The sequence below is a fragment of the Oncorhynchus mykiss genome, chromosome 5, assembly GCF_013265735.2.
Source record: "Oncorhynchus mykiss isolate Arlee chromosome 5, USDA_OmykA_1.1, whole genome shotgun sequence".
Lineage (NCBI taxonomy): Eukaryota > Metazoa > Chordata > Actinopteri > Salmoniformes > Salmonidae > Oncorhynchus > Oncorhynchus mykiss.
In genome coordinates this window covers 29,996,104-30,022,519 of record NC_048569.1, presented here as the reverse complement: position 1 = coordinate 30,022,519, position 26,416 = coordinate 29,996,104, and the positions used below count along the sequence as shown (strand labels likewise).

Below are 26,416 nucleotides of genomic sequence, written 5' to 3'. Positions count from 1 at the left end.
CGGTCTTTGTGGCTGTGGTAACTAGTGACGACACAAAATATATTTTTGCACCGTCTGACTTCCAGTAGTACTTCTTCCGGTTAAAATTGTCACGCTGTCAAGTATCGCGTGATTTCAGCAAATTCAGCTGTCCAAAACAAATAGTTCTGAATCTCGCGGTATCGTGTAGATAGGGTGGTTTTAGCTTCCTCTTCCTGAGGTCGGTGCGTGCGCTGCTTGATTTGCTCGCCAGTCCGAAGTTTTTTTTGGTGTGTTGCTGAGAGCTGCTGTAGGGATGATGATGATGGCGGAGCTGGTACAGGGACAGGCCTCGGTGGCTCAGCCTGGAACGAAAGCAGATGGCTTCGCCGACGCCTTACACCGGGCCCGACAGGTAATTAATTCCGACGAAGAGAAACCGAACGATTTCAGACGAGAAACGAGCAAGACCATTCGGCGTGGTGAAGGAGTGCACTTTTTTTCTTCAAGCAGCGTATAAACCCAGACCCCTCATTACTAAAAAAAAAAACACTCCTGTATGTCTAGTTGGCTAACTGAAGTTAGCTACACAATGTCCAAGTGCTAAGAGAATGCGGGCCAAAGGACGCCCAACAATAAACAGTCAGATCAAAGAACAAGCAAATGAATTAGGCAAAGCATGATGGACGAAACTAAGAACCACTTGCATAAAACTGAAGTGAGAGTAACTTTAAAACAAGGCATAAGCAACACACTGCAACCTGTTGTAAAGCCATGGAAGTTTCAGCTAGTTAGCTAACTAGCTATTTTACCACCACACTACTAGCCGATACCAGCTATGATTGTGGCCTAGTTTCGTGGTGAAGCCAGAAATATCAGCTGATGTCAGCCACGCGCTGTCAAAAGTTAGCTTGCTAACAGAAAAACGTCAACTATGTGTTAAATTGCCTTGTAACCACTCGCTAACATACACTGGATAAATTACTTGTTAACTACACTGCTGTATGTCAAAAAAATGTCAGAATTCAGTAGTTAAATAAACTATCGAGTGATTAATTCTAGTAGTAATGCTAGCTAGCCTCGATTGTACAAGTTAGCTAAGCCTAGCTAGTTAACTAGCGAACATGCGCGGAAAACTAGCATCGCAACGTCAACAACGAATGTTAGCTAGCTAGCCTCCTCGCTTACTGGGAAATGTTATCGTTAACTTTTCTTGTTTGCAACAGGGTGTTAGAATAGATAGCCAACTACTACATCATAATATCGTCTCTAGCTAAAATTGAATTGGACCTTATCAGTCACTAATAACTAGCTGGTTAGATAATGTTAATACTCAGTCTTGCGATGGAAGCCCATTAGCTAGCAAGATGACATTATCTAGTTAGCAAGATGACATCTAGTTAGCTAGCTAACGACTTGCAGCATAAATGTTACTTATGCATTGGTTGAACTAGGTACTTCTTGACATCTCAAAGTTAGCGTTATTTAATTTGGGCCTATGACCAAACGTCCTGTGTGTAGTTGATCAAATTATGTATTGGTCTGTAAACCCAACACGGCCATAACGTGTAGACTACAATTGACCACACCACGACTGCAAGTTATTCCATCTAAAATGCCAGTAGCATGTAAGCAACATAGTTAAGGTTTCATGAGATTACTATTCGAGTCTATAATTTCAGGAAGTAGGCTATTGCACACAGTGAAATAAAGCCACACCACTTCCCATTCCTTCCTAGTCAGTGTCTGCATTCAGGGCCAAGTTCTTGTGAAGCGTTGACACCTAGGGCAAAAACACACCTGTTCTCATCTTGTCATATGTTCCGGGCCCTATGAAAGTGAGCTGAACAAACTGCATATTTCAACCTAATATTTCAAATGCAACTATTTGTCTTCATTGCCTTAACTGACACAAACGTAGACATTCATAACATATTCTCCCTGACAGGCAAAGATGCTTTCCTGCGAATAAACCTAGATGAGCAAATGACATAAGCACATATCTGGGTGCACTGGTGTCCATTTTAATAATTCCTTTGGGGTCTCTCCCCCCACTCTGTCTCAGCTGTGTGCTTATCCCAGGTACTACAAGGGCATGTGGCCTTGTACTCATGCATCAGGCTTGTGGGTCCAGTTTGTTTTCCTCTGATAACTGTGGCACCCAGCTTTCCCTTGCAGCTTCCCTATAGGTCCCAGGTCTGTGCTTCTTGGAAGTTGGAAGAGTAATTGGACTGCCATTTGCCCATTTAGCTTTTATCAACTCTGTGGGGCAAATAATAGAACTGAGCCAGTGGCCAGAGACACTGAATCTTTTACTGCCTGCCTATCTGTATTTTTTAAAAATGTAACCTTTATTTAACTGGACAAGTCAATTAAGAACAAATTCTTAATTACAATGACTGCATACTTCGGCCAAACCCTAACCAGGGACAATTGTGCGCCACCTTATGGGACTTCCAATCACGGCCCGTTGTGATACAGCCTGGAATAGAACAGCCCAGCACAAGAACGTTATATTTTCTGGGAACGGTGGATGTTTACAGATCATCTGTAGGCCCTATATATTAAGTATCTGGTATTGTGACTGAACAGTGCTGGCATTCAGTGTTGCTGTTCAGTTGCTAATCTCTCTGATCAAGCAAATGCTTCTCGTTGCTTCTTAATTCAAGTACTCCTGAAGTTTCAGCTCCATATTTATATTAGCCTCTCTCATACCCATTTATTTGTGTAAAGGGTTAGATTGCCAAGTACGTTTAAAAAAAAATATATATAATCTTTATGTTCAGCTGCATATTAATGTGAATGTTTAGACAAGTCTGCTGTGATAAAAAAAATTACACAATACAATAGTTAATTTCTCTATCGCAATATCAAAATGACTAGAACATCAATGAGTTTCCAATCTATTTGACAAATATATGGACTAAAATAATCTTAACATTAACCCCACAGTGTAGTATGCAGAGATTGAGTGAATTTCCCCTTGGCTCTCCTCCAGCACATGGAAGTGTTTGACTGGTAGTTTCAGAGCAAACAGGCCTCTCACCCAACTCGAGGGGATGTTCCCTGAGCAACAGAATATCCTCTGGCATTTCTTTCCTCATGGACCTAGCCTGCCCCAAACCCCCTTGACAGTCAGCAGCAGTTGAGCTGAGAGGACTCTGCGTGTTTACCTCGTTCTACACTACTAGGCCCAAGCCTTTCCCCGGCTAGTTGATTTATTGTGTGCAGCTCACATTGCTGACATACCAACCCCAACATTCCCCAGAAAGAAGGTTTGGCCCTAGGCCAGAGGTTTAGCCCTCACTCGGCCCCCTACCCAGTTCAACTCTGACTGGGATCAGGAGCCATGTTGGAGGGCAGTTAATTTTTTTTCTCTCCTACTATCTCACTTCCACGGCAGGCAGGCAGCTCGGTGTGGCGACTCTGAAGTAGATAATGACGCCTGAGGGTGGTGCAAGGCTTCAATTGTCATCCTCTAATTGGAGACATTGTATTTTCATATTGCAGAAATTACATCAATTTTGTGTAATTTTCTGAAACGATATACTTTTTGAATGGAGAGATGTGGTTGCGGATGAGGGGTTTAGGAGAAACGGGCCTTAATGCTTTTGTGCAGCATTTAGATTTGAACGTCTATCTCCAGAGAATACATGCAGTTAATTGGAGTTGGAAGTGGATAATTTGGGGCAAGGTGATGCAGGCAGTGTTTTGTAATGTGCATGTCTGGTAGCTAGTTTCAGAAGATAGTTACTGCCTTTCAATTGCATTCAGTTGTACGGGGCTGGGAGAGTAAAAAACAGCTCCATGTTGACTACTAAAATAAGTTTTGTTTTGCTATGAAAAGTAGTACTTCGTTTTGAGTAATAGTTTGACCTTATGACTGGAAATTAAAGGTCAAATAAAACCTTTTTTAATATAACTAGTTTGTGTTGCTATCTGTTTGTTCATTCTAGCCCTCCCCCTCTTTCTCATCCCTCTTGTCTCCTCAGATTGCAGCTAAGATGGGAGGTGACCAGATGCCCCACATGAACAACTCCTCTCCAGTCCTAGACCCCTCCCTCTACGGCTACGGAGGCCAAAAGCGCTCGATGGATGATGGAGGTAAGTCGGTGGTGGATCTCTTCACATACCTTCATACACAATGCATGTGGTCCACCTCCATACTAAACAATCTTTCTGCTAAACATAATCCCCAACACATATCCCGGTTACAGTACACTAAACAGGATACTCTGTAAATAGCTCTGAGCGTTGCACCAGAGTGTGAGTGTGTTTGGATGCTTGTGTATATAAGTCAGGTTTTATGCACTCTTACCATAATGTATGAGGACTGCAATACAACACTTAACAAATATTGTTGGCTTAATCAAACCTGGTCAGGAAAGCCATTGCAACCAAAACGATTACTTAACTGCTTGGTCCTCCTTGGTCCTTTTTTAAATACAGTCCATATATCAGTTGTCTTGAGACCATAGTGTAGCCAACTTACCTGGATAACCAGCGACCCATGTCAAGAGATCAGTAGTGACATCACTACATAATGTGAGATCCTTTGACACGTAATGTTAATGTATGTTCAATGTCATGTAGCCTAGCCTGTTTGGAAGGTGTAGCAGCTAGCCGGTATTCATGTTGAGCAAAGGGCCCGCTGGATAGCACGGCTGTTGAGGAGTGACATGGCATTGTACTAGCAGTGGGCTGGCTAGCATCTGGCCTGGGCAAATGGGAGGGGGAATGTGGAGTTGGGAAGAGTAACCACTAGCCTGGAATTAGGAAGTGCTTCAGACAGCCGAAGTGCTCTCTCCTCCTCGTCCTGTTATTTCAGTGCAGGAGTACTCTCCTCCACCACAAAGTACATTTACTGTTAGGTCAGAAAAGGAGTAGATACCCAGAGGCCATTGATGGGATTTATCATTCCAACCCTCCCTCCTCCTGCAGTACAATGCTCTAGGTGCTACAGATATGATTGACACTGGTTGTGTGAGAAGTCATGAGCTACAGGTTACATGCCTCCAAAGCTGTCAGGGAGAAAAAAGGGGCCTAGAGCAGCAGCAGCAAGTAAAATGTTTGTGATTAGAGGCGATGTCCACCAAGTAAAGAAAAAGGAACCGTGCTTCTATAAATGTGGATAATTGTGATTGAGCTTATTTTGCGTGTTGCTATTTATAAACCCATTCCTTTATTGAACTTGTCATTATTGACCGATGAAAACATTTGCGTGGATAGCACAACTGATAACTGGATTTCATTTGTTAGTGAGCCCACATTAATGATCTTGCTGCATTGGCTTCAGGTTTGTGCTTCTATTACTATGGCATTGGTTATAGCATTTGTAATTTCCCGGGGTGTTAGTGTTTTTGCCCCATCTTGCTGTAGAATCAGTTCAGCAAATGGGCTGCAGCAGTCTAACCCCTTTGAAGGAATTACATGAGATAAGATGAGACTAGTTCATAGGGGGGGAAAGCCTTGTGTAAAATTCCCTTACAGGCCCAGTTAAAGCAGGAGCAACATACGGCAGCTATGTACGGCTTTACTCATGACTTAACTCCAGCCTCTCCCAGAGCAAGCAGTTCTGTCTGAGCATTTGAACTCGGGATGTTATAGAATAGGAAATGGCTGGGCCTAATGTAATAAGGGGATAAGAGAGGTCATGTCTGATAGTCAGAAGAGTCAACGTAATCGAAGTTTACTATGCATTTTTGCTTTGACAATTCGCAATTTCACAAGTTCACAATTCGGCTACATTCTGTTTGCACTCGCCGTTTGAAACCTGTCAAACTAGAAATTTAACCAAAATATATGCAATGTCATTTTATGCCATCTGCATTTTCAGTTAGGTGCCTGAAATTGTAGTTACCCCATAAGGGTGGGACTTTGCAGAATGGTGGAATGATACGTGTGGCTACACGTATGCACCCAAAATGCAGATGTGAGCAATTTCATGTCCATGAAGTGGAAACTCTAGTCAGTTATTGTCCTCTTATCTTGTCATGGTGTGGTATATTTTAGCCTCGAATGCATTGGTTGAATAAGTTGTGCAATTCTGGTGGAGGTTTGGCTGGCTAACAATTTTCAACACTGCTTTTTTGTTTCTCAAGGTTACACAATATGAAATGTAACAGTCGGCTGTTACACTGTGTAAATATTATATCTGTCATCCCTGTTAGGTCCTTACTCGTCATTTGTTTAATTGTACAAGTACCATTTAACACCATTTAGGCTAAGCGCAAGTCCTTTGCAGTGTATTGTCATTGTGTGAATTAACGCCACATCATACACTTAATATTTTCGTCTTTCTTAGCTAGCAGATCTGACCCATTTGCTTACAGCTGCACTATTGTCCAACAGCATTCCTGTGTAGTTTAAGACCCCACAGAGTCAGCGCGAGATATGGCTCAGAAAACTAGCAGTCGTTCAATCTTTTCGGTGTAACAGTTTGGATAATGAGACAATTCGAAGTACAATGCATTTCTCGTCCCTGGATTGGGGTACTTTTCTCAAGCTATATCTCGCGCCGGCCCCGCGGTGTCTTAATCTACAGGGATGCTGTCCGACCCTGGTGCAGCTTTAAGCAAGCAAGTGGGTCGGCTCTGCGGGCTAAGGCATTCCATTTCTTTACCTCGTTGCATGTCCAACAAACAAATATGTGCAAGTGACGTAAGCTTTAATGAACCTAGATATGATTTTATGGTGTAACGTAAGTAGCTCCATATCCTTCAGTGACCCTTTAAGCCCACTGCTTATTGCGACCTGTCAAAATGCAAGTCTGGGTCAATAACTATTGACCCATGTACTACCTCTCTGAACGACACCCATACACACCTCATTTCCCTAGCAGAGCACCCCCCTGCTGTGCGTTGACACTGACACACTGGATTGTGAGAGGGGAAATTGCCAGGGACCTCACGTTATATAATCACCATACTTGGGTGCAGATACGATATGGTTCTATATTATTTGAGATTCGATATTTCAGATTTGATGTTCCGAACATTGCTTTCTGTATGTCTGCTGCAGAGAGACGAGTGAACATGAAAATAAAAGTGCTGAAAACATGTTGACTCACTGTTTGAAAAGGTGGAGGATAAGGTGATAAATACCAGAGTTGTGGTGCAGGTACAGCTGTCTAGCGCTAGCTAACGCTACAAAACAACATAATTTGTATTTTTACAAATCAATACTTGGAGTCAAAGTATCGATTTATAATATTGTCCAAAATAATTTTACGGTATGTAACCGTATAGATTTTTTTCAAATAACTACTGGATTAGCAGAGGACAAAAAGGCTTCTGAACAATTTTTACCCCCAAGCCATAAGACTCCTGAACATGTAACCAAATGGCTACCCGGACTATTTGCAATGTGTGCCCAACCCCTCTTTTACGCTGCTGCTACTCTGTTTATCATATATGCATAGTCACTTTAACTATACATTCATGTACATGCTACCTCAATTGGCCCAACCAACCAGTGCTCCCGCACATTGACTAACCGGGCTGTCTGCATTAGGTCCCACCACCCGCCAACCCCTCTTTTTATGCTACTGCTACTCTGTTCATAATATATGCATAGTCACTTTAACCATACCCACATGTACATACCACCTCAATAAGCCTGACTAACTGGTGTCTGTATATAGCCTTGCTACTGTTATTTTCAAATGTCTTTTTACTGTTTTCTTTCTTTACTTACCTACACACACCTTTTTTTTGCACTATTGGTTAGAGCCTGTAAGTAAGCATTTCACTGTAAGGTCTCTACACCTGTTGTATTCGGCGCACGTGACTAATTAACTTTGATTTGAACCATCTGTTTTCAGCCAATCCACCCTGTCACTCCTCAGTTCAGCAGAAAAATTTTTTTTTACCTTGTTTTATTCAGTTTTGCAATGATTTGAAGTTAGTTTTGTTTCAGTCTAATAGACGGGTTGGTTGTTTAGCAACAAAACCAATGCGTGCGCAACTGTGACAAAACAGACTTGGTTGGCTTAGATTGTTGGTGTCATGTAAACTATACAGTGCCTTGCGAAAGTATTCGGCCCCCTTGAACTTTGCGACCTTTTGCCACATTTCAGGCTTCAAACATAAAGATATAAAACTGTATTTTTTTGTGAAGAATCAACAACAAGTGGGACACAATCATGAAGTGGAACGACATTTATTGGATATTTCAAACTTTTTTAACAAATCAAAAACTGAAAAATTGGGCGTGCAAAATTATTCAGCCCCTTTACTTTCAGTGCAGCAAACTCTCTCCAGAAGTTCAGTGAGGATCTCTGAATGATCCAATGTTGACCTAAATGACTAATGATGATAAATACAATCCACCTGTGTGTAATCAAGTCTCCGTATCAATGCACCTGCACTGTGATAGTCTCAGAGGTCCGTTAAAAGCGCAGAGAGCATCATGAAGAACAAGGAACACACCAGGCAGGTCCGAGATACTGTTGTGAAGAAGTTTAAAGCCGGATTTGGATACAAAAAGATTTCCCAAGCTTTAAACATCCCAAGGAGCACTGTGCAAGCGATAATATTGAAATGGAAGGAGTATCAGACCACTGCAAATCTACCAAGACCTGGCCGTCCCTCTAAACTTTCAGCTCATACAAGGAGAAGACTGATCAGAGATTCAGCCAAGAGGCCCATGATCACTCTGGATGAACTGCAGAGATCTACAGCTGAGGTGGGAGACTCTGTCCATAGGACAACAATCAGTCGTATATTGCACAAATCTGGCCTTTATGGAAGAGTGGCAAGAAGAAAGCCATTTCTTAAAGATATCCATAAAAAGTGTTGTTTAACGTTTGCCACAAGCCACCTGGGAGACACACCAAACATGTGGAAGAGGGTGCTCTGGTCTGATGAAACCAAAATTGAACTTTTTGGTAACAATGCAAAACATTATGTTTGGTGTAAAAGCAACACAGCTCATCACCCTGAACATACCATCCCCACTGTCAAACATGGTGGTGGCAGCATCATGGTTTGGGCCTGCTTTTCTTCAGCAGGGACAGGGAAGATGGTTAAAATTGATGGAAAGATGGATGGAGCCAAATACAGGACCATTCTGGAAGAAAACCTGATGGAGTCTGCAAAAGACCTGAGACTGGGATGGAGATTTGTCTTCCAACAAGACAATGATCCAAAACATAAAGCAAAATCTACAATGGAATGGTTCAACAATAAACATATCCAGGTGTTAGAATGGCCAAGTCAAAGTCCAGACCTGAATCCAATCGAGAATCTGTGGAAAGAACTGAAAACTGCTGTTCACAAATGCTCTCCATCCAACCTCACTGAGCTCGAGCTGTTTTGCAAGGAGGAATGGGAAAAAATGTCAGTCTCTCGATGTGCAAAACTGATAGAGACATACCCCAAGCGACTTACAGCTGTAATCGCAGCAAAAGGTGGCGCTACAAAGTATTAACTTAAGGGGGCTGAATAATTTTGCACGCCCAATTTTTCAGTTTTTGATTTGTTAAAAAAGTTTGAAATATCCAATAAATGTCGTTCCACTTCATGATTGTGTCCCACTTGTTGTTGATTCTTCACAAAAAACTACAGTTTTATATCTTTATGTTTGAAGCCTGAAATGTGGCAAAAGGTCGCAAAGTTCAAGGGGGCCGAATACTTTCGCAGGGCACTGTATTTAGTCCAAAGTTTATAGAACACATAAATGAAGTTGCACAATGAGCACTTGTCTCAAATACATCATTACAGTTGTTGTTAGCTAGCAAATTTTTGTGATATTAACATAAACGTGATATCAGTCAATACACCTCAAAACAAGACATGGTATCAAGAACAAGATGACACGAGCCACCACATGGCAGTTGTCATTGATTCTGGCTATCCAGAACCATAACACATGGCCTTCTGCCCCTTTGATGCGCATGAATTGTTAACAATAGCTAACCCGTCTATTGTTTTGCCCTTTTCTCTTCCCCTCTCGATTCTCCCTTGTTTCTCAGTAGGTAACCAGCTAGGTGGAATGGTACATCAAAGGTGAGCCTTATCTTCTCAAATGACCATTTGTGTGTGGATATTGATTAACAGTAGCTCAATCAAGCTGTCAACCTCACTACTGCCAGTGTATCCAGTAACCAGTAAGTCTCAGATAGGCCAATGTCTTGGCCTGTGTTCTGCATGCAGCTCTGTGGTTTGTCTTGTCACCAGACTTGCCACAGAATGACATTAATTTAAGAGGTAGCTCTCCCCATTTAAGGTTTGTCAGAGGGTTTCATGCCTCAAAAGTGATCTCAAGTCGAGCACAGTCCATGTTGTGTTGAGATCTGCAGGCCTCAATCCAATTGAATGGGGAATATGGGCACCATCTAACAAGATGGATCTTTGTTTTTGGGGGTGAACTATCCCTTCATGCTTTCATGAGTATGAGACTGTCCTATAATTTCTGATGACCATACATCACAGCAGATTTTTACTGTTTTGTCATTGATTGTGTTTCTCTCTTGCAGGGCTATTATGACAGAAGACTTCAAAGTGCCTGATAAGATGGTTGGATTCAGTAAGTGACACTTAGGCAGTTGATAACAAAAGCTATTGGTTTACTCCAACTTCTAGTACTCACATTTACTGTTTGGTGTCCATTTAAACTAACTTGGACTGGGATATTGACTTTTTGTAATTCCCCTTTCACCCACACTCAGTCATTGGAAGAGGAGGAGAGCAGATCACGAGAATTCAGTTAGAGTCAGGCTGCAAGATCCAGATTGCTGCAGGTAAGTTCTGCCTAAAGAGGCACTGCCCCATTATACTGTAGTCAGTAGTGTCGGTACTTGACTGAGTAGCCTGTTGGGTCTTTCCTCTGATCGGTGATGCCCAGAAGCACACCTTGAGTACGAGGCATGGTCATGACATATCCTGCTTAACAGGTTCAGCTTAGCGAAACTGAAGCCTTGTCAAATCCCAAACATACAACCATGAATTCCTTGATGTGGTATTTTGTAGTTTAATTACCATGTGACTTCATAAACATTTAATAAATAAGGTAGCACTTAGGTTGTTAACGCGGAGTTTGTGTATATAGGTCTTTCAATAAACTAGGGTACCAGTGAGGATTTCCTGCGGTGGACATCTTGTTACAGCTGTTGATAAGTTATTGATGATGATCTGCCAATTTTCTTTGTAAATTTCATGAGTTGATTTAAACCTTTCTCATGGTTGGTATCTTGATGGATTTGTTTGCCCAAATCCTGTGACACCACTTTTCTTACCTTGCGGTTGTGGCAGTGTTTGTCGTTTTATATATGAATTATTTGTCAGTTAAATTACATTGAATTTGAACCTGGTAAGAATCCTGGATTTTGCTTTCGAAGAGTCTTTTTGTGTGGCAGTCTTGGAAATGCACTAACTATACTGAACAAAAATATAAATGCAACAATTTCAACGATTTTACTGAGTTACAGTTCATATAAGGAAATCAGTCAATTGAAATGAATTAATGATGTCCTTATCTATGGATTTCACATGACTGGGCAGGGGTGGAGCCATGGGTGGACCTGGGAGGGCATAGGCCCATCAACTGTGGAGCCAGGCCCAGCCAATTAGAATGTTTTTCCACACAAATGGGCTTTATTACAGACAGAAATACTTGGTTTCTTCAGCTGTCTAAGTGGCTGCTCTCAGGCGATCCTGCAGGCGGAGGTCCCGGGTTGGCGTGGTTGTGAGGCCGGTTGGACGTCTTGACAAATTCTCTAAAATGACGTTGGACGTGGCTTATGGTAGAGAAATGAACATTAAATTCTCTGGCAACAGCTCTGGTGGACATTCCTGCTGTCAACATGCCAATTGCATGCACCCTCAACTTGAGAGATTTGTGGCGTTGTGACAAAAAGGCACATTTTATTGGCCTTTTATTGTCCCCAGTACAAGGTGCACCTGTTTAATGATCATGCTCCTTGATATCAGCTGTTTATTCAGCTGCCTGTCAGGTGGATGGATTATCTTGGCGAAGGAAAAATGTTAACTAACAGGGATGTAAACAAATTTGTGCACAAAATTTGAGTAGGATTTTGTGTGCATTTCAGCTCATGAAACATGGGACCAACACTTTACATGTTACACTGAATAAAAATATAAACGCATGTAACATTTAGCGTTTCCTTATGTTACGGCTTGAAAACCGTTTTCATGGGCACACAAATCAAAAATGTATGTGATGGAAAAAATCGACAGCTTCTAACTGATACTTAAAACCAAAATCTATACTGTAATTGACATGGTTCGTCGGTAATTATGCATAATACTTAAATGCGCATTGGATGTTCAGCAGTTTAGTTGCATTGTGATATTTTCACACATCGGCTGATTCAGGAAACTTTTTTTCTGGGTGGCACTCAAGTGACAAACAGCTGTTGTGCCTAAGTGCAGCACAAACCGTGTTCAAGTAATGTCCAGAATGTTTTTGTGTCTGATTCGTTATCTCGATGAAGACTGTGCCGTGATCCACGATGGGTCAAATTTCCATTGCAAATTGATGTTGATCATCTGTTTGCTTGATTTACATCAGTGTCTCGTTAGATTTAACAGAAGGCTGTTTTCATATTTTTTTTTATTTAGCCTTTTTTTTTTACTAGGCAAGTCAGTTAAGAACAAATTCTTATTTCCAATGACGACCTACCCCGGCCAAACCCTAACACGGACGATGCTGGGCCAATTGTGCGCCGCCCTATGGCACTTCCAATCACTGCCGGGTGTGATACAGCCTGGAATCAGACCAGGGTCTGTAGTGACGCATCTAGCACTGAGATGCAGTGCCTTAGACCGCTGCGCCACTCAGGATGTGTATGCCTCTACTGTCATTAGTGTAGGATGGACTAATTGCAATGCCTAACGCTATATTCTTTTCTGTTATTCTGGATATTAGATTGACAACAAATGACATAGTAGCCTAGTGGGCTTATTCACAATATGATCATGTTATGAAATGACAAACATTTGTCTTACACCTGCTATTTTAAAGGATATTTATAGTCCTAGGCTGATGTTTGTACACGTATAACTAAATAAAAAATGTTATTTTTTAAATGTTGATCCCAATGTCACACATTGGCCCCTTTTTTATTTAAAGACCAATGTATGTGTGGGTGCATGTGTGTCTGGTTAATGGAGCGTGTGTTGTGTAACAGAGAGCGGAGGCATGATGGACAGGCCCTGCACTCTAACTGGAAGCCCAGAGAACATTGAGTAAGTCACACCACATTCCTCTCGGGAAGAATCTCAATTGCATACTCCTCGCCTCCTACTCAAAACCCATTGGATGAGAACGCCTGAAGTCCCTCCCCTCTAATGGGGTTTGAGAAGGAGGCAAGGAGAGAGAATGCAGGGAGTATGCAATTGAGGTTCTCCCAGGGTCTTGCAACCAAAGTTATGTACAGCGATCAGATAGAAACGTTGCGTGTAGAGCTAACATGATTATTCTACTTGATGGGCAATACATTTCTATCAGCATCGAGGCGCCCTCAACTCGACCATAATCACCATCACCAGATTAATGTTGAGTTGCCCCCTCAACAATCACTTCTTGACACGATTCAATATCTTGTTTTTGCAAATGGAGAAACCCACTGTGTATAATTTGTGTGCATGGTTTGGCTGATCATGAACAAAGGTGTGACAGTGGAGTGTGCTCCTCCTCTCCCACCAGGCAGGCCAAGAGGCTGCTGAGCCAGATCGTGGACCGGTGTCGAAACGGCCCAGGCTTCCACAGTGAGATGGACGGCAACAGCGCCATTCAGGAGATCCTAATCCCTGCCAGCAAAGTGGGCTTGGTCATCGGCAAGGGAGGGGACACCATCAAACAACTGCAGGTAGGGGGGCACTAGGTGCTTCCAGTAGGTTCCGTGGTCTGTGGATGAAGCACACATGCACCTAGAACACACACGTTCTTAGTGATTTTATTTGGTGGCTTAAAGTATAACAAATAGTCGGACAAGAAGAATATAGATAAGTTGTCCGACTGGAAAGGGAGAGAAAAAAAACAACACAGTATCGAACAGTACTCCGATCAGAACTGGATCAGAGGCCAACATTGGAATAATATTCCCATAACAAAAAATGTAAATCGTATGTGACTACAGCCTCATGTCCAAACGGATGCTGACATGAGGGAAGCGCCAGAAAATGTAGCAGAACTTTAATGAGACTTTTAATTGTTTAAATATAGGCTAAACACCAGAGGACAAGTGCCTGAAGTTGTCAAGGCCTGAACTAATGTGTTATGGGTTATAGAAGTTAATTACACTAGTTTAGGCAGATCTTCAAAAACCTTGGCTATTGAAATAGCTGAAGTTAACAATAAGAAGTTATCTACTCGTTCCAGGTTCAGTGTCAATTATAATTCAACCATCTCACTTCTTCACTACATCTGAAGTAGGGAGTTCTGATGTGTGAATTTATGATAATGTGTTCCCTGCTTGCTCCCCACAGGAGAGAACTGGTGTGAAGATGATCATGATCCAGGATGGCCCTATGCCCACTGGAGCAGACAAACCCCTGAGAATCACTGGGGACCCCTACAAAGTGCAGGTCAGTTCCTCAAACCAGGCTATTGTCCTTCATATCCTCGTTCCACGCCTGCTTATAAAAACGTGTCAGAGGTAAAAACATTTTAGGCCAATGTGTTTTAAGGAGAGAGGATTCAAAATCAATTTAAATGTATTTATATAGCCCTTCGTACATCAGCTGATATCTCAAAGTGCTGTACAAAAACCCAGCCTAAAACCCCAAACAGTAAGCAATGCAGGTGTAGAAGCACGGTAGCTAGGAAAAACTCACTAGAAAGGCCGAAACCTAGAGAGGAACCAGGCTATGTGGGGTGGCCAGTCCTCTTCTGGCTGTGCCGGGTGGAGATTATAACAGAACATGGCCAAGATGTTCAAATGTTCATAAATGACCAGCATGGTCAAATAATAATAATCACAGGCAGAACAGTTGACACTGGAGCAGCAGCACGGCCAGGTGGACTTGGGGACAGCAAGGAGTCATCATGTCAGGTAGCCCTGAGGCATGGTCTTAGGGCTCAGGTCCTCCGAGAGAGAAAGAAAGAGAATTAGAGAGAGCATACTTAAATTCACACAGGACACCGGATAGGACAGGAGAAGTACTCCAGATATAACAAACTGACCCTAGCCCCCCGACACATAAACTACTGCAGCATAAATACTGGAGGCTGAGACAGGAGGGGTCAGGAGACACTGTGGCTCCATCCGAGGGCCAAACAGGAAGGATATAACCCCACGCACTTTGCCAAAGCACAGCCCCCACACCACTAGAGGAATATCTTCAACCACCAACTTACCATCCTGAGACAAGGCCGAGTATAGCACACAAAGTTCTCCGCCACGGCACAACCAAAGGGAGGGCGCCAACCCAGACAGGAAGATCACATCAGTGACTCAACCCACTCAGGTGACGCACCCCTCCTAGGGACGGTATGAAAGAGCCCTAGTAAGTCAGTGACTCAGCCCCTGTAATAGGGTTAGAGGCAGAGAATCCCAGTGGAAATCAACCTTTTTGTCAATCAGTTAGAACATTTTCTAAGTTAACCCTTTCTGTGCTGGTGGCGTGGGTGTTTTGTAGCAAGCACGGGAGCTGGTGGTAGAGATAATCCGGGACAAGGACCAGGGAGACTTCCGGGCCAACAGGGGAGACTTTGGATCCAGACTGGGGGGAAGCAGTCTGGATGTGGCAGTCCCCAGGTTTGCTGTGGGCATCGTCATTGGCAGGAACGGAGAGATGATCAAGAAGATCCAGAATGACTCTGGGGTCAGGATCCAGTTCAAACCAGGTGAGAATGTCCCTTTCTATTAGTCTTTTTACATTGTGCTAGATGGCTAATGCAATTGTCAAGATTAGTGATGACCTCGACCATAAATCTGTCTTGTTTGCCTGTCATTTTCCTCAATTGACTCACACAGGTGGTCTTGACGACACAATGTAATACAGTATGTGTGATTTCTGTGACATGACTTAACGTTTGGTCTTTAATGTAACAGTTCTGACTAGTGTCCCCCTCTCCTTCAGACGATGGCATCAGCCCTGACCGGATTGCCCAGGTGATGGGCCAGCCTGATCGCTGCCAGCATGCTGTTCACCTCATCAACGAGCTGGTCCACACGGCACAGGTACATCACTGCAGACCACTACACTTAATCTAGTTTTTTTTGCCCTGAAAGGAACGACCCCCCCCCCCCCAAGAGTATTTCTAAAGTAAGCCATGCCCCTTAAACTCCCTTGTTGCCCATGTAGCAGTCCTCAGCCCATTTCCTAGTTGCCTGGCCGCCTCTCAGGTCTGCCTGGACCCCTTTGCCCTGTGGTGGGGGGACCTACTCAGACAGGTAAAAGGGTAGTGGGGCTCCACCTCATCACTAGTTCTGTCAGCTGACCTACTGCCCCTGAGCACAGACCATACACTAGGAGGATAGTCCATACGGACTCCCACAGGGTGGCGCACTTGGTCATATCCCCTGGTGAACTTTCTATTGAGCCCCAGGTAAAGTGATGCAAGTCAAACGCATTGGAGGAGAATTAAGAATATCTGTCAATCTGAACTGTTGCATTTTTTTGTTTGATGTCAGACACAGCTGCAGTGGTGATTCTTGGGGAGGAAGTGTTAAGAGGTTGAGTGTAAGATGTTTAATGTCATGTTTGAGGTCTTCGGGGCCTGTAGTCACGCCTTATGTTTCCTCGCTACAGGATCGGGATGGCTTTGGGGGTCTCGTGGGCCCCAGAGGCCGGGGCAGAGGCCGTGGGGACTGGAGCATGGGCGCACCCGGTGGACTGCAGGAAGTGACATACACGATACCCGCTGACAAGTGTGGCCTGGTGATTGGGAAAGGTGAGAAATGTATTTTTTGGATTTAACTTCTATTTAACTAGACAACTCATGCCTAGAATCCAAACGCCTTCTAATAGATTCAGTGAGTTTTACGTTTGGTGTCAAGATCCATTACCAACAACAGCAACAATCTATCAGTCATCATTTGGATGCATTTCAGTCATCCAATAACCAGTTTGTGTCCTTTTGAATGTATGGACAAATAGGCATTAATGTAGAGATATATACAGGCATGTTCCCCACTTATCCTATTCAGGGAAAACCAAACACTAATGGAGCATTTCATCTTTCAGTTCATCATTTCTTGACCGGTGGTCTTCCTCACTTAAATGTCCAATGCAGCCAATTTTTTTTTATTTTTCTCAATATCGAAACATTTCTGGGTATCTGTTAAGTACCTGTTATTGTTTTAATTAAAATTGTAAGAAATACACACAATACACTACATGACCAAAAGTATGTTGAAAAGATTGCATCCTATGACGGTGCCACATTGAAAGTTACTGAACTCTTCAGTACGAGCCATTCTGCCAGTGGTCTGAGAGGGGTGGGGGCAACTGAAAACTGGCTCTTATTGGCAGAGAGGTTTGGATCTCTTTCTTATTTGACTAACTTACCACCTGGAGATGCGACCAGGCAGGCCAAAACTCCATCCCATCAAACAGCTCTTACACTAAAAGGGCACTATCATTTTCACAGTATTATTCCAACCTCATGGTGTATAAATAGGAAAATTATTCAAAAGCCTAGATTATGCAAAAAGTGAATCATTGCCAGTCCATTAGCTTGTGCTTTTTTTCTCGTGATGAAATGGCATTTAAAGTTGCACAATGAGCCAATATGGTGTGGATCCAGCCACCTCTCTCCCCTGGCTCATGTATACAGCACAGGTGGTATTCTGTCCCTTCCCTTAGGGCTTAATGAGGGGGATAATGCATGTAATGTGACATTAATTGTTGAAGGTTCCTAATAACAGCCCCCACGTGGAAGGTTTTCTGGCATCTGAGGTCCTTTCAGCCCAATAGTGGAGTGAGGGAATGAATGAGCGGAATTAGGCTATTGGCTATTCATGTTCACTCTATTGCCAGCTATTTAAAAGTCATTGACCATTGCGCTTCGGAGGAAACCCTGAGTGTGTCCCTGTCCTATGGATGGATGTGTGCGCCGTGGTGGGTGTGGTTTGAAGGGGTCTCTATACCTATGATCAAAACCAGGTAATAGAAATGTCAAGTGGCTTTTGTGAGGTGGGGGGGGGCAAATACACCTGGGCATTGCGCCTCCCCCTCCCTTTATGCTGCTGCTTGAGCCACTGATTACACCCTCCCCCCAATACGCACAGAGCCTGGTAACTTGGGTCACCCACCCACCCACCCATACCCCATACTTTATATTCTCAACCTTCAAACTTTTTTAATGGGTTGAACAGGCCTACTTTTATTTTATGTACCATGGTATAGCATCCTGCGTTTTGGCTTTTACATTTCTTTTTTTTTGTTTGTTAAGACCCGTATGTCAATACATTAGATGAGTGGGTAAGCATGGTGTTTTAAGCCCCTAGGAACTATTCTTCATGAACTTGTCTTTTAATTAAACCTCCCACTTAACCAAAATCCCTTGCCAGTTGCACTTTGTATTCCCTCCTTTTGGTCCAGTTCACTAACCCAGTCTCAATAATAAGGTCATATGATGTGGCCCCAGCAAGGCCCAGTCCATGAAATTAATAATTGTTTCTCTTCATTCCCATTTTTTCTCTGACTGAGGGGACCTCATAATGGCTTCATTAAGGCAGAAGTTTTATTTGGTTGACAATGGGTTAATGGCCCATGTGTAGTCTATTGGCAACTGGGAAGAGGCTACAGGAGGAGGAGAGGTTTGGATGACTAGTTTTAACTGCAAGGTCCGCCTGTCAGCCACCAGTGAATAAATGTGTAATTGATGTTGGGGCAGCCTTGGTGTTCCCTTGGGAAGCCCCCTTGCTCCATTCACTGGGATGGCAGGAGAAGGGGGAGGACGTTGTTCCCTCACCACACATGAGGCTGGGAAAGAAAGGATATCCCAGAAAGAGGATACGCTTTAATTGGTGTCTTTTCTCCGACAGCTATATTTAATTTCTCCCTGCTGGTTTAATTGCACTCCTTCATAAGTCAGGAAGCTTCCGTCTGATTCGTCAGTGTGGGGGAGGAAGTGTTGTCGACCTTAGTCTCTGATTAGCACGGATGTTCAAATAGAATGGGCATGGAGCTGAAGGACACATGCCAGGGTCTCCTATAGTTATCACTACGAGTCTAACCTCCAGTCGGATGAGTTTAGGTAATTGTGGTGAAGCCTAAAGAATGGTATCAGACAGCAGAGTACTGATTGGGGGTCAAATTGACACTTGTGCATTTGTTGCTGACTTTGACTCACGTTTTAAATTTCCCCTTTCCTAAAGGTGGCGAAACCATCAAGAACATCAACCAGCAGTCTGGAGCGCACGTGGAGCTGCAGAGAAACCCGCCGCCCAACACCGACCCCAACGTGCGCATTTTCTCCATCCGCGGCACCTCCCAACAGATGGAAATGGCCCGCCAGCTGATCGATGAGAAGATTGGGGTAGGTGGTCTTATGCCCCCCTCCCACAAACAAACAATCTATTGTCTGGTCTGATATTCATGAAGGGACATGTCAAAGGGGTGTGTGGCCATACCATCCACCAGTATGTCACCCAGGGTTAAACGATAGGCCTGAGCGCTGACACCTGTTCATGATTATCTTAGTGACAGAACTCAGGCCATCGTTGTGGATGGGGTTAAGTCAGAGTTTCTTGAAGTATGTGAAGGTGTTCCGCAGGGGTCGATACTAGGACCTGTTTTTTACACAATTTATTCAAATGCTATTGGTCAATCTATTCCTTGTAATTTTTATATATATATATTTGCCTCGACTGCTGACCTAGCTGTAACAAGGCAGTTGTGCAGTAAGCCCTTACTGATTTTAAAACTCATACTTAATACGAGCAAAACGAAATAAATATTGGGTGTTTCTCATCAGATTGTCTTGGATGGATTACATCTTTACTTATTCAGGGGTGCAAACTAATCACCGTTCGGTGAATTAATTTTTTTTTTAAATCCAAAATAGGTGACCTACGTGATTTGTGTAGATCTGATTTGAAAAGTTGGGGGGGGGGGGGCTTTGGATCACTACTGGCTATATCCAAGGCTCAGCCAATCGTTGACATAACAGAATGCAGTGCAGCACGTGACTGAAGAAAGAGACAACCAATTTACTAGTTACAGCATCAGCACTCATTCTGCAAAGTCAGCTTGCTCGTTACAGCGGCGCGTCCCCTGAATGATAACAAAGAGGTAATGTTAGGTGAGAAGCCTGACCATGGAGACGGGGTGAGAAGATGATGAAGCGTACTTCATGAGCTGTAACCGAAAAACTACTGACATTTTGAAAGTTTGAGGTGAGGGAGAAAGTGTGGAACAAGTATTAGCATTGTTAAGTATCTTGCTAGCTGGATCAAATTGTCCGTTAGTTAGCCAGAGAAATGTTGAGCAACATTAGCCAACTTATCTGATCAAATAATTTACTTTATGGTGTGGAAATTAGCTTGCTAATGAAGTCAGACAGCTAACGTTACATCATCAGATGAGCTAACATTAGTAACCTAACCAATTCGCTATAGTATTAACTGGTATACGACTTCTTGCCGTTCTTCAAGTTATAATGCGTTAGTAGCTTACTGGACCCTGGCAATCTGTGTGAAATGTTAACAAGCTAATGAAGTAGCCACTATTTTTAGAATGAATTAGGTGAGAATGAGGTGTTGCTTGTTACACTTGATCCCTGAATCTACTTGTTTATCTGAAGCTGGGCCTTGCTTAAACTGTATGCCACTATAGAGGTGAAAGGAACACCACACTCTTTCCCTCTTTCTCACTTTTGTTGGCACATTGTAGAACAGATGTCCACAGGCAGAAAGTGTACAATGTAATAATGTGCTGTGTAGCCCAATGATATTGTTTTTGTTGTGGTGAACTTGACCGTAACACGTGAGTGGGGGGGGGATTATAATTGGTTTTACTCAGTGAATGTAATTTTTGTCTACATGTAGTCTTGTGCACTTGATCGATGTCTATAGTGGCCACTATAATAGAACAAAAATAGAATGCATGTTCATTCTATTTCTACTTTAAGATGTTTTTTTCCCAAGTGCAATATTCGTGTGGGTGGTCACAAGCATTCTGTTATAAAGGCTGTCATGGCTAACTGCAATATTAGTGTTTTTTTTCCCAAGACTTGTCATTTGCAGTAAAGTCTAGGCAACAAATAACATTGGATTGCTTTCTTTACATTTTTTTTTAGCTGTGAGTTAGGTTCACATTAACCACAATTTATTTTAGAGGCTGATCATGTAGATCATATTCTTTGTTTAATAACCTGCGTTCCCCCTAGCAGGGATGTATTTTTGCGTGTTTCAGTAAAAAGAAAATATTCGCATTTTGAAATACCTTGGTATTTGAATTGAATGATTTATCTTTTAAAACAACAGGTTCTAAACAAGTTCAGTCCTCTAAGATTTAAAGTGGGCTTTTAATTTTTTTTTTTACAGAAACTGATCTAATCTCTAGTCAGCAGGAAGCAGAGTGCAGTCAAACTTGAGGTTATTTTTATGCTATTTATGAAAGTGCAGCTGCCTCTACTCTTAAACCCTGGAATGCTGTTTTTCATCACTATGATGAGCAGTACTACGAAACGGTTGGCTGGACCTCTTTGAAGTCACTTAGATCACATCATTACACTCTTTTTGTTTACAAAGCCCTGCTCCACAAGTTTCCGACTTACCTAATATCACTGTTAAGATTTAAATTGACAAGTTATCAAACCAGTTCACAGGTTTGGTTCTCCAGACTCCTTTAGTGTCTAGAGTTAGGTAAATCAACCTTTTCCTTGCACCTTACGTGTGGAATAATCTACAGTAAACTTTAAAATTGGTGGCTCTAGGGAATTTCAGATGGTTGTTAGGGGACCTTTTTACCGAAGAATGTGTTTTTTGCATGTCTAATGTGTATTTTATTGTTTATATGAATATGTAGTTTAATGTGTTTATTGTGCTGCTATACATCTGGGAAAGAGACCTTGCTCTCAGCATTGACTCCCCTTCTCTCTCTCTCTCTCTCATCTAGGCCTCAGGAATGGGGGGCAACAGCAGTTTTAATCTGAACCCCTTTGGTCAAGGACCAGCTACCCCTCATCAGAAGTGAGCAGCTTCTTGGTTTTTTACTACTGTTACATTTGTTAAAGTTGCTTTGAACTACTTACACTGACCAGTATGAATACAATTATGTAACAATATCCAGGCTACAACAATTCATATGAAATATGTCTAACATGCGTCTCTGTGTTTTGTGGTGACAGTGGACCCCAGACATTCATGACAGGTGGATGGGGCACAACATATCAGACATGGCAGCCTCAGGGCCAGCAGGACCCCAGTAAGTCTACCTGCTTCTCCAACTAATGGTTGGAGTGGCCTTGTCCCATTGTGGTTAGGGTGGGATACCCATAACACTTGATACCAATATCAACCTGAAATTTGATTACAATGATTCCTTGATACATACGGAGTCTATTGCAATCAGTCATGTGGGGCATAAGTCCCTCCCCAGTGAAAAGAAAGTGGACAAATAAGTGGAAGGAGGACTAAAACTAGACATGTTTCATGCTCTGCTTACTGAGCGGAATAAAGCAACACAATGTTACTTCTCTAACAAGACTTTTCCAGTTGAACAGCAATTTCAGAGGACTGAAGGAATTGGATAGATTCAAGACTTGTTCAGGCTGGTTTTGGCACTGCTGCAGTAGATTTAAATCCAATTTATGACAGCGACAGGGTAGTTTTTGCATTGAAAATGTGGCTAATCGTCCAGATACTGGCTGAAAAAAAATAAAAATAAAAATCCATTCTGGGAGATTGTCAGATGGGGAAGAAACTTTTCAAAGAGAACTTTCACTCCATGGAAGTTCTAGTTAGGGTTAAGTTAGGGTATGGGCTAGAGGCCATAGGACACAGTGCCATGTCTGGATGGTAAGCCACAGCCTCAACCTCCACTGAAAGGTCCTCATGCAGTAACTCTGTCCTCCAACAGTGTTATCTGTGTCTGGTTGCAGGTCTCAATGGATCCCAGACCGACCAGATGGACTATTCCAAAGCATGGGAGCAGTATTATAAAAAGCTAGGCAAGTGCCAGTCTTCTGGGGGAGAACAGAGAAGGGAGCTCAATACTAACATCGTCTACTAGCCTTTATCGCTTGTGTAACATTACTAAGTCTGAGTCACTGGTCCGAGCCCCCCTCTCTCAGGGTTTGTAGTCTCATGGTAGGTTATTTGCAAGTGAGTGCTGATTGATCCTTTCTCTTTGAGACTGGCTTCCTGGTTGGTTTGGGGTGCCTGTGGGCAGTTGGCCCCTACTGGTGACCCACCTGTTAAATGAATACCTGTCTGCATGTGCAACCGTTCTCCCTTGCTGGGAATGTCCACAAGCGCCTGTGCCCTGGATACACCTATAAACCAGACCTCAAACCTGCCCTCATTTTAAAAAGTTCCATGCCAAGAGTGTCTGGGTAGAAATATCATGTCAACGTGTAGTTGATACGCAGGAGGTTTTGTCTGACTGCGATGATTGAAGTCGACAATTTGTTACATGATTGTGTAGCTGGGTTGCTTCTTGATTTCATCAGTCATGTAAATTGGCTTTTGTTTGTATAACTGAATGTATTTGAGTTGAAGAAATTGAATTTATGGAGGCGAACATTAATCAGAGTTCTTGGTCTGTTTGGTGTGTATCTTATTGACCCTGGTTTTATCTTGTGCACAGGTCAGCAGAGCCAAGCCCAGAGCAGTGGCCCTGACTACAGCAAAGCATGGGAGGAATACTACAAGAAACAGAGTAAGACTACACCTACATGCCCTCTACACACTTCCAATATGCTGGTCTTTTGAGTGCGTATCAGAGGACGTTCCTCTTCCCCTTATTCACCCTCCATCTCCCCTCTCCCCAGACCAGGCAGCAGGCCCTGGCTCCCAGCAGAGCTCCCCTCCGGATTACAGTGCTGCCTGGGTGGAGTATTACAGACAACAGGGGGCCTACTATGGCCAAGGTGCACAGCAGACACAGGCCCCAGGCCTTCAGGTGAGAACCCATCCAAACGCTCAGCACCATCTCCACCCCACAACCCCCTGAGGTCTGTTGTTGACCACGGAAGTCCTTTAGGAGGAATGTTGAATGGTTTAAAGCAGGGTTCCCCAACTGGCAGCCCGCGGTGGTTTTATGTGTGCCTACCCCCCCCCCCCCCCCCCCCCCCCGGACATTAAAGACTGTAATAGCACCAGGAAATCAGCTCCAAGTGATTTTATTTTTGGAAATCTGTACCTAATTATCTCCACGCATTACGGAGAGATGATGTCAGCAAGGTTTGAAAATTCATTTTGAATTGATTGTTTTAGTCAAATATTAAATATGTTTGGGCTTCTTGTGGTTAATTTGCAGTCTAAAAATTATTTGTAATTATGTCTCGTCCCCCCGACCATCCGTTCAAGAGAATCTGCCTGCAGCTGAATGTAGTTGATGATCCCTGGTTTAAAGGCAAGGTTTAATTCAAGTATGGAGGTTTGAAAGTACATCTGATGAAAAGTTCCATGTAAATCCATTCTGACATCTATTAGGTTGAGTTTAACTATTGTAAGGTTATGTAATGCAACTTGCACATGTAAATCTATGTAAAATGTATTACTGTGCTTGGTCATTGACGTGAACCTGTGTTTTGCAGGATCATTAGAGAGGACGCCCTTTAGTTGAAGATTTTTGAATCATTGAGGATGAAAACAAACCTTTTGTAACAGGTTTCTAGATTTGCAACGCCTTGAAGACTTACTTTTTTCTTAGTGAGAAACACTAGCTGTAGACTGACTTATACAATAAAAAAAGAAGAATATTTCTAAATCAGGAACATTTAATTGTTACTAAATACTTGTGTACACCATTATTTTGAATGGACAATTCCTGGGATCCCTTTTGGACTAATGCGAGAGCTGTTTTGTTTTCTATTTTTTCCTTTTTGATTCAAATGACATCGCCAAAACGAACCCCGGAGTTGTAACATTTTAGTAAATGCAATATAATCTATTTTTTCTAGTTCTGTTGCAATAAAATCGTAATTATGGGCTTAGCAGTCTTGAATACATTTTTATTTTGTCATAAGATGTTTTAAGAATGTGTAAAAATGTTTTATTTTCCTTTTACATAAAGCATTTTAATTCAGTGATGAAAATTATGTTTTGTTACAGGAACATTTATTTTGTTACATAATACAAGGAGTGATGTTGGCAAATGGCAGTCAGTTCCTAATTTAATTCCTGTTGTGCTTTGTATTTTCATTGTCATTTTATTGTTCTCTGGTTTAAAAAAGTAGCAATATCTTATTTCATTTTTGAAACAAAGATGGATTCTCTAATATTTTGACAGACATTTAACTTGTAGTTCATTTTAGTTTTTTTTTAAGGCATATGAAAATGTAATGGGTACTTTTTTTATTACAATGATCTGATATTGGAAAAGGGGGATGTTGCATATTGTGAGGTTTTTGCCTTTGCTATCTTGTAAAACTATGTATGTATGCTCAGATACTTGACTAAAGACTTTATTTAAAATATATATATATAATTAAATCTAAGAAGTTTTTTTCATGGAGTCATTATCGCAGGAAAACTGTCCCTGTTCTGTTTTCATACTGAAAATGTTCAAAGATCGTGAATGTGTCATTTGAAATTTGATGTTGCATCTTGCTTAGGACAAAAATGAGAAATGCTAGATTTTTATGTATGTTCTGTACCTAAATCATTCAAGACTGCTAAGCCTCTGGATTCTACCTGTGTAATAAGTCATTGTAGTTTTTTATATTCTAAGTATTACGATCAAAATTGTCTTATTTGGTACCACCCAGTTTCCCTAATGCCCCCTCCAGTACACACTGGACTTGTGTACAGTCCAATGCTAAACTTTTTAATTAATTATTTTTTCTTTCTACTTTGTGTGATCTCGTATGTATGATTGATTAGTTAGAATTGAATCTAGTATTAACTTCATTGCTTAATGAAAAGGGATATTATAATTTGAAAATGTTTCATTTTAGTGTTTTTTTTCCTTGTGTACAGGTAACTGTGTATTAAAAACGTCGACTACCTTTATTGTGTTCTGTTAAAATTATTTTATTTTTTGCCATTTGAAAGCTTCAAATTACAGTATGTGATAACGTTACAATTGGTTTAAAATGTGAAACCTTTCCTCAGCTCTATTGTAAAGACTAACATATAGTATCATTTAGCCTTAAGTAATCATAAAGGTAAAAGTATTGTTTTCTAAACAGAAATATTTTCTATAGACCTTTGCCATTTCTCAGATGTTCCTTCTGCAAGCCTCTCTTGTGGCTGAAGTATACCATCGTTATTAGTTACTGTAGGTCATGTTAAGCTCAATACATGGTAAAAAAAATCTTAGTCTCTCCGTTATCTCCTTGGCATTGGGCCTCAAGAAACACGCCACTTTTGATA

The 26,416-nt window shown here is 42.1% G+C and overlaps 1 protein-coding gene across 12 annotated transcripts; it reads left to right on the top strand.

The window, feature by feature from the left end:
• Positions 1-123: 123 nt before the first annotated feature.
• LOC110523584 (far upstream element-binding protein 3) lies at positions 124-26,049 on the top strand. Of its 12 annotated transcripts, none has more exons than XM_021602411.2 (18): positions 125-373; positions 3,915-4,062; positions 9,932-9,965; positions 10,436-10,485; positions 10,628-10,699; positions 13,109-13,166; positions 13,627-13,789; positions 14,409-14,507; positions 15,561-15,768; positions 15,987-16,105; positions 16,677-16,818; positions 19,250-19,410; positions 21,993-22,066; positions 22,225-22,301; positions 22,978-23,046; positions 23,685-23,756; positions 23,869-23,999; positions 24,646-26,049. In XM_021602411.2, exons 1-18 carry the CDS (start codon positions 275-277, stop codon positions 24,673-24,675), a joined length of 1,806 nt encoding a protein of 601 aa, XP_021458086.1. In that variant the 5' UTR covers positions 125-274; the 3' UTR covers positions 24,676-26,049. The 12 variants fall into 12 exon arrangements, with proteins under 12 accessions (XP_021458084.1, XP_021458086.1, XP_021458083.1 ...); XM_021602414.2 differs by having other exon boundaries at positions 126-373; positions 24,637-26,049; XM_021602409.2 differs by having other exon boundaries at positions 124-373; positions 9,935-9,965; positions 23,869-26,049.
• The last annotated feature ends 367 nt before the right edge of the window (positions 26,050-26,416 follow it).

Bases quoted from the DNA above. Each gene is read 5' to 3' on its own strand.
- LOC110523584 (XM_021602408.2), top strand. From the start codon at position 275: ATGATGATGATGGCGGAGCTGGTACAGGGACAGGCCTCGGTGGCTCAG. The intron at 374-3,914 runs GTAATTAATTCC...TGTTCATTCTAG, and splicing joins CCTTACACCGGGCCCGACAG to CCCTCCCCCTCTTTCTCATC. The intron at 10,486-10,627 runs GTAAGTGACACT...ACCCACACTCAG, and splicing joins TGATAAGATGGTTGGATTCA to TCATTGGAAGAGGAGGAGAG.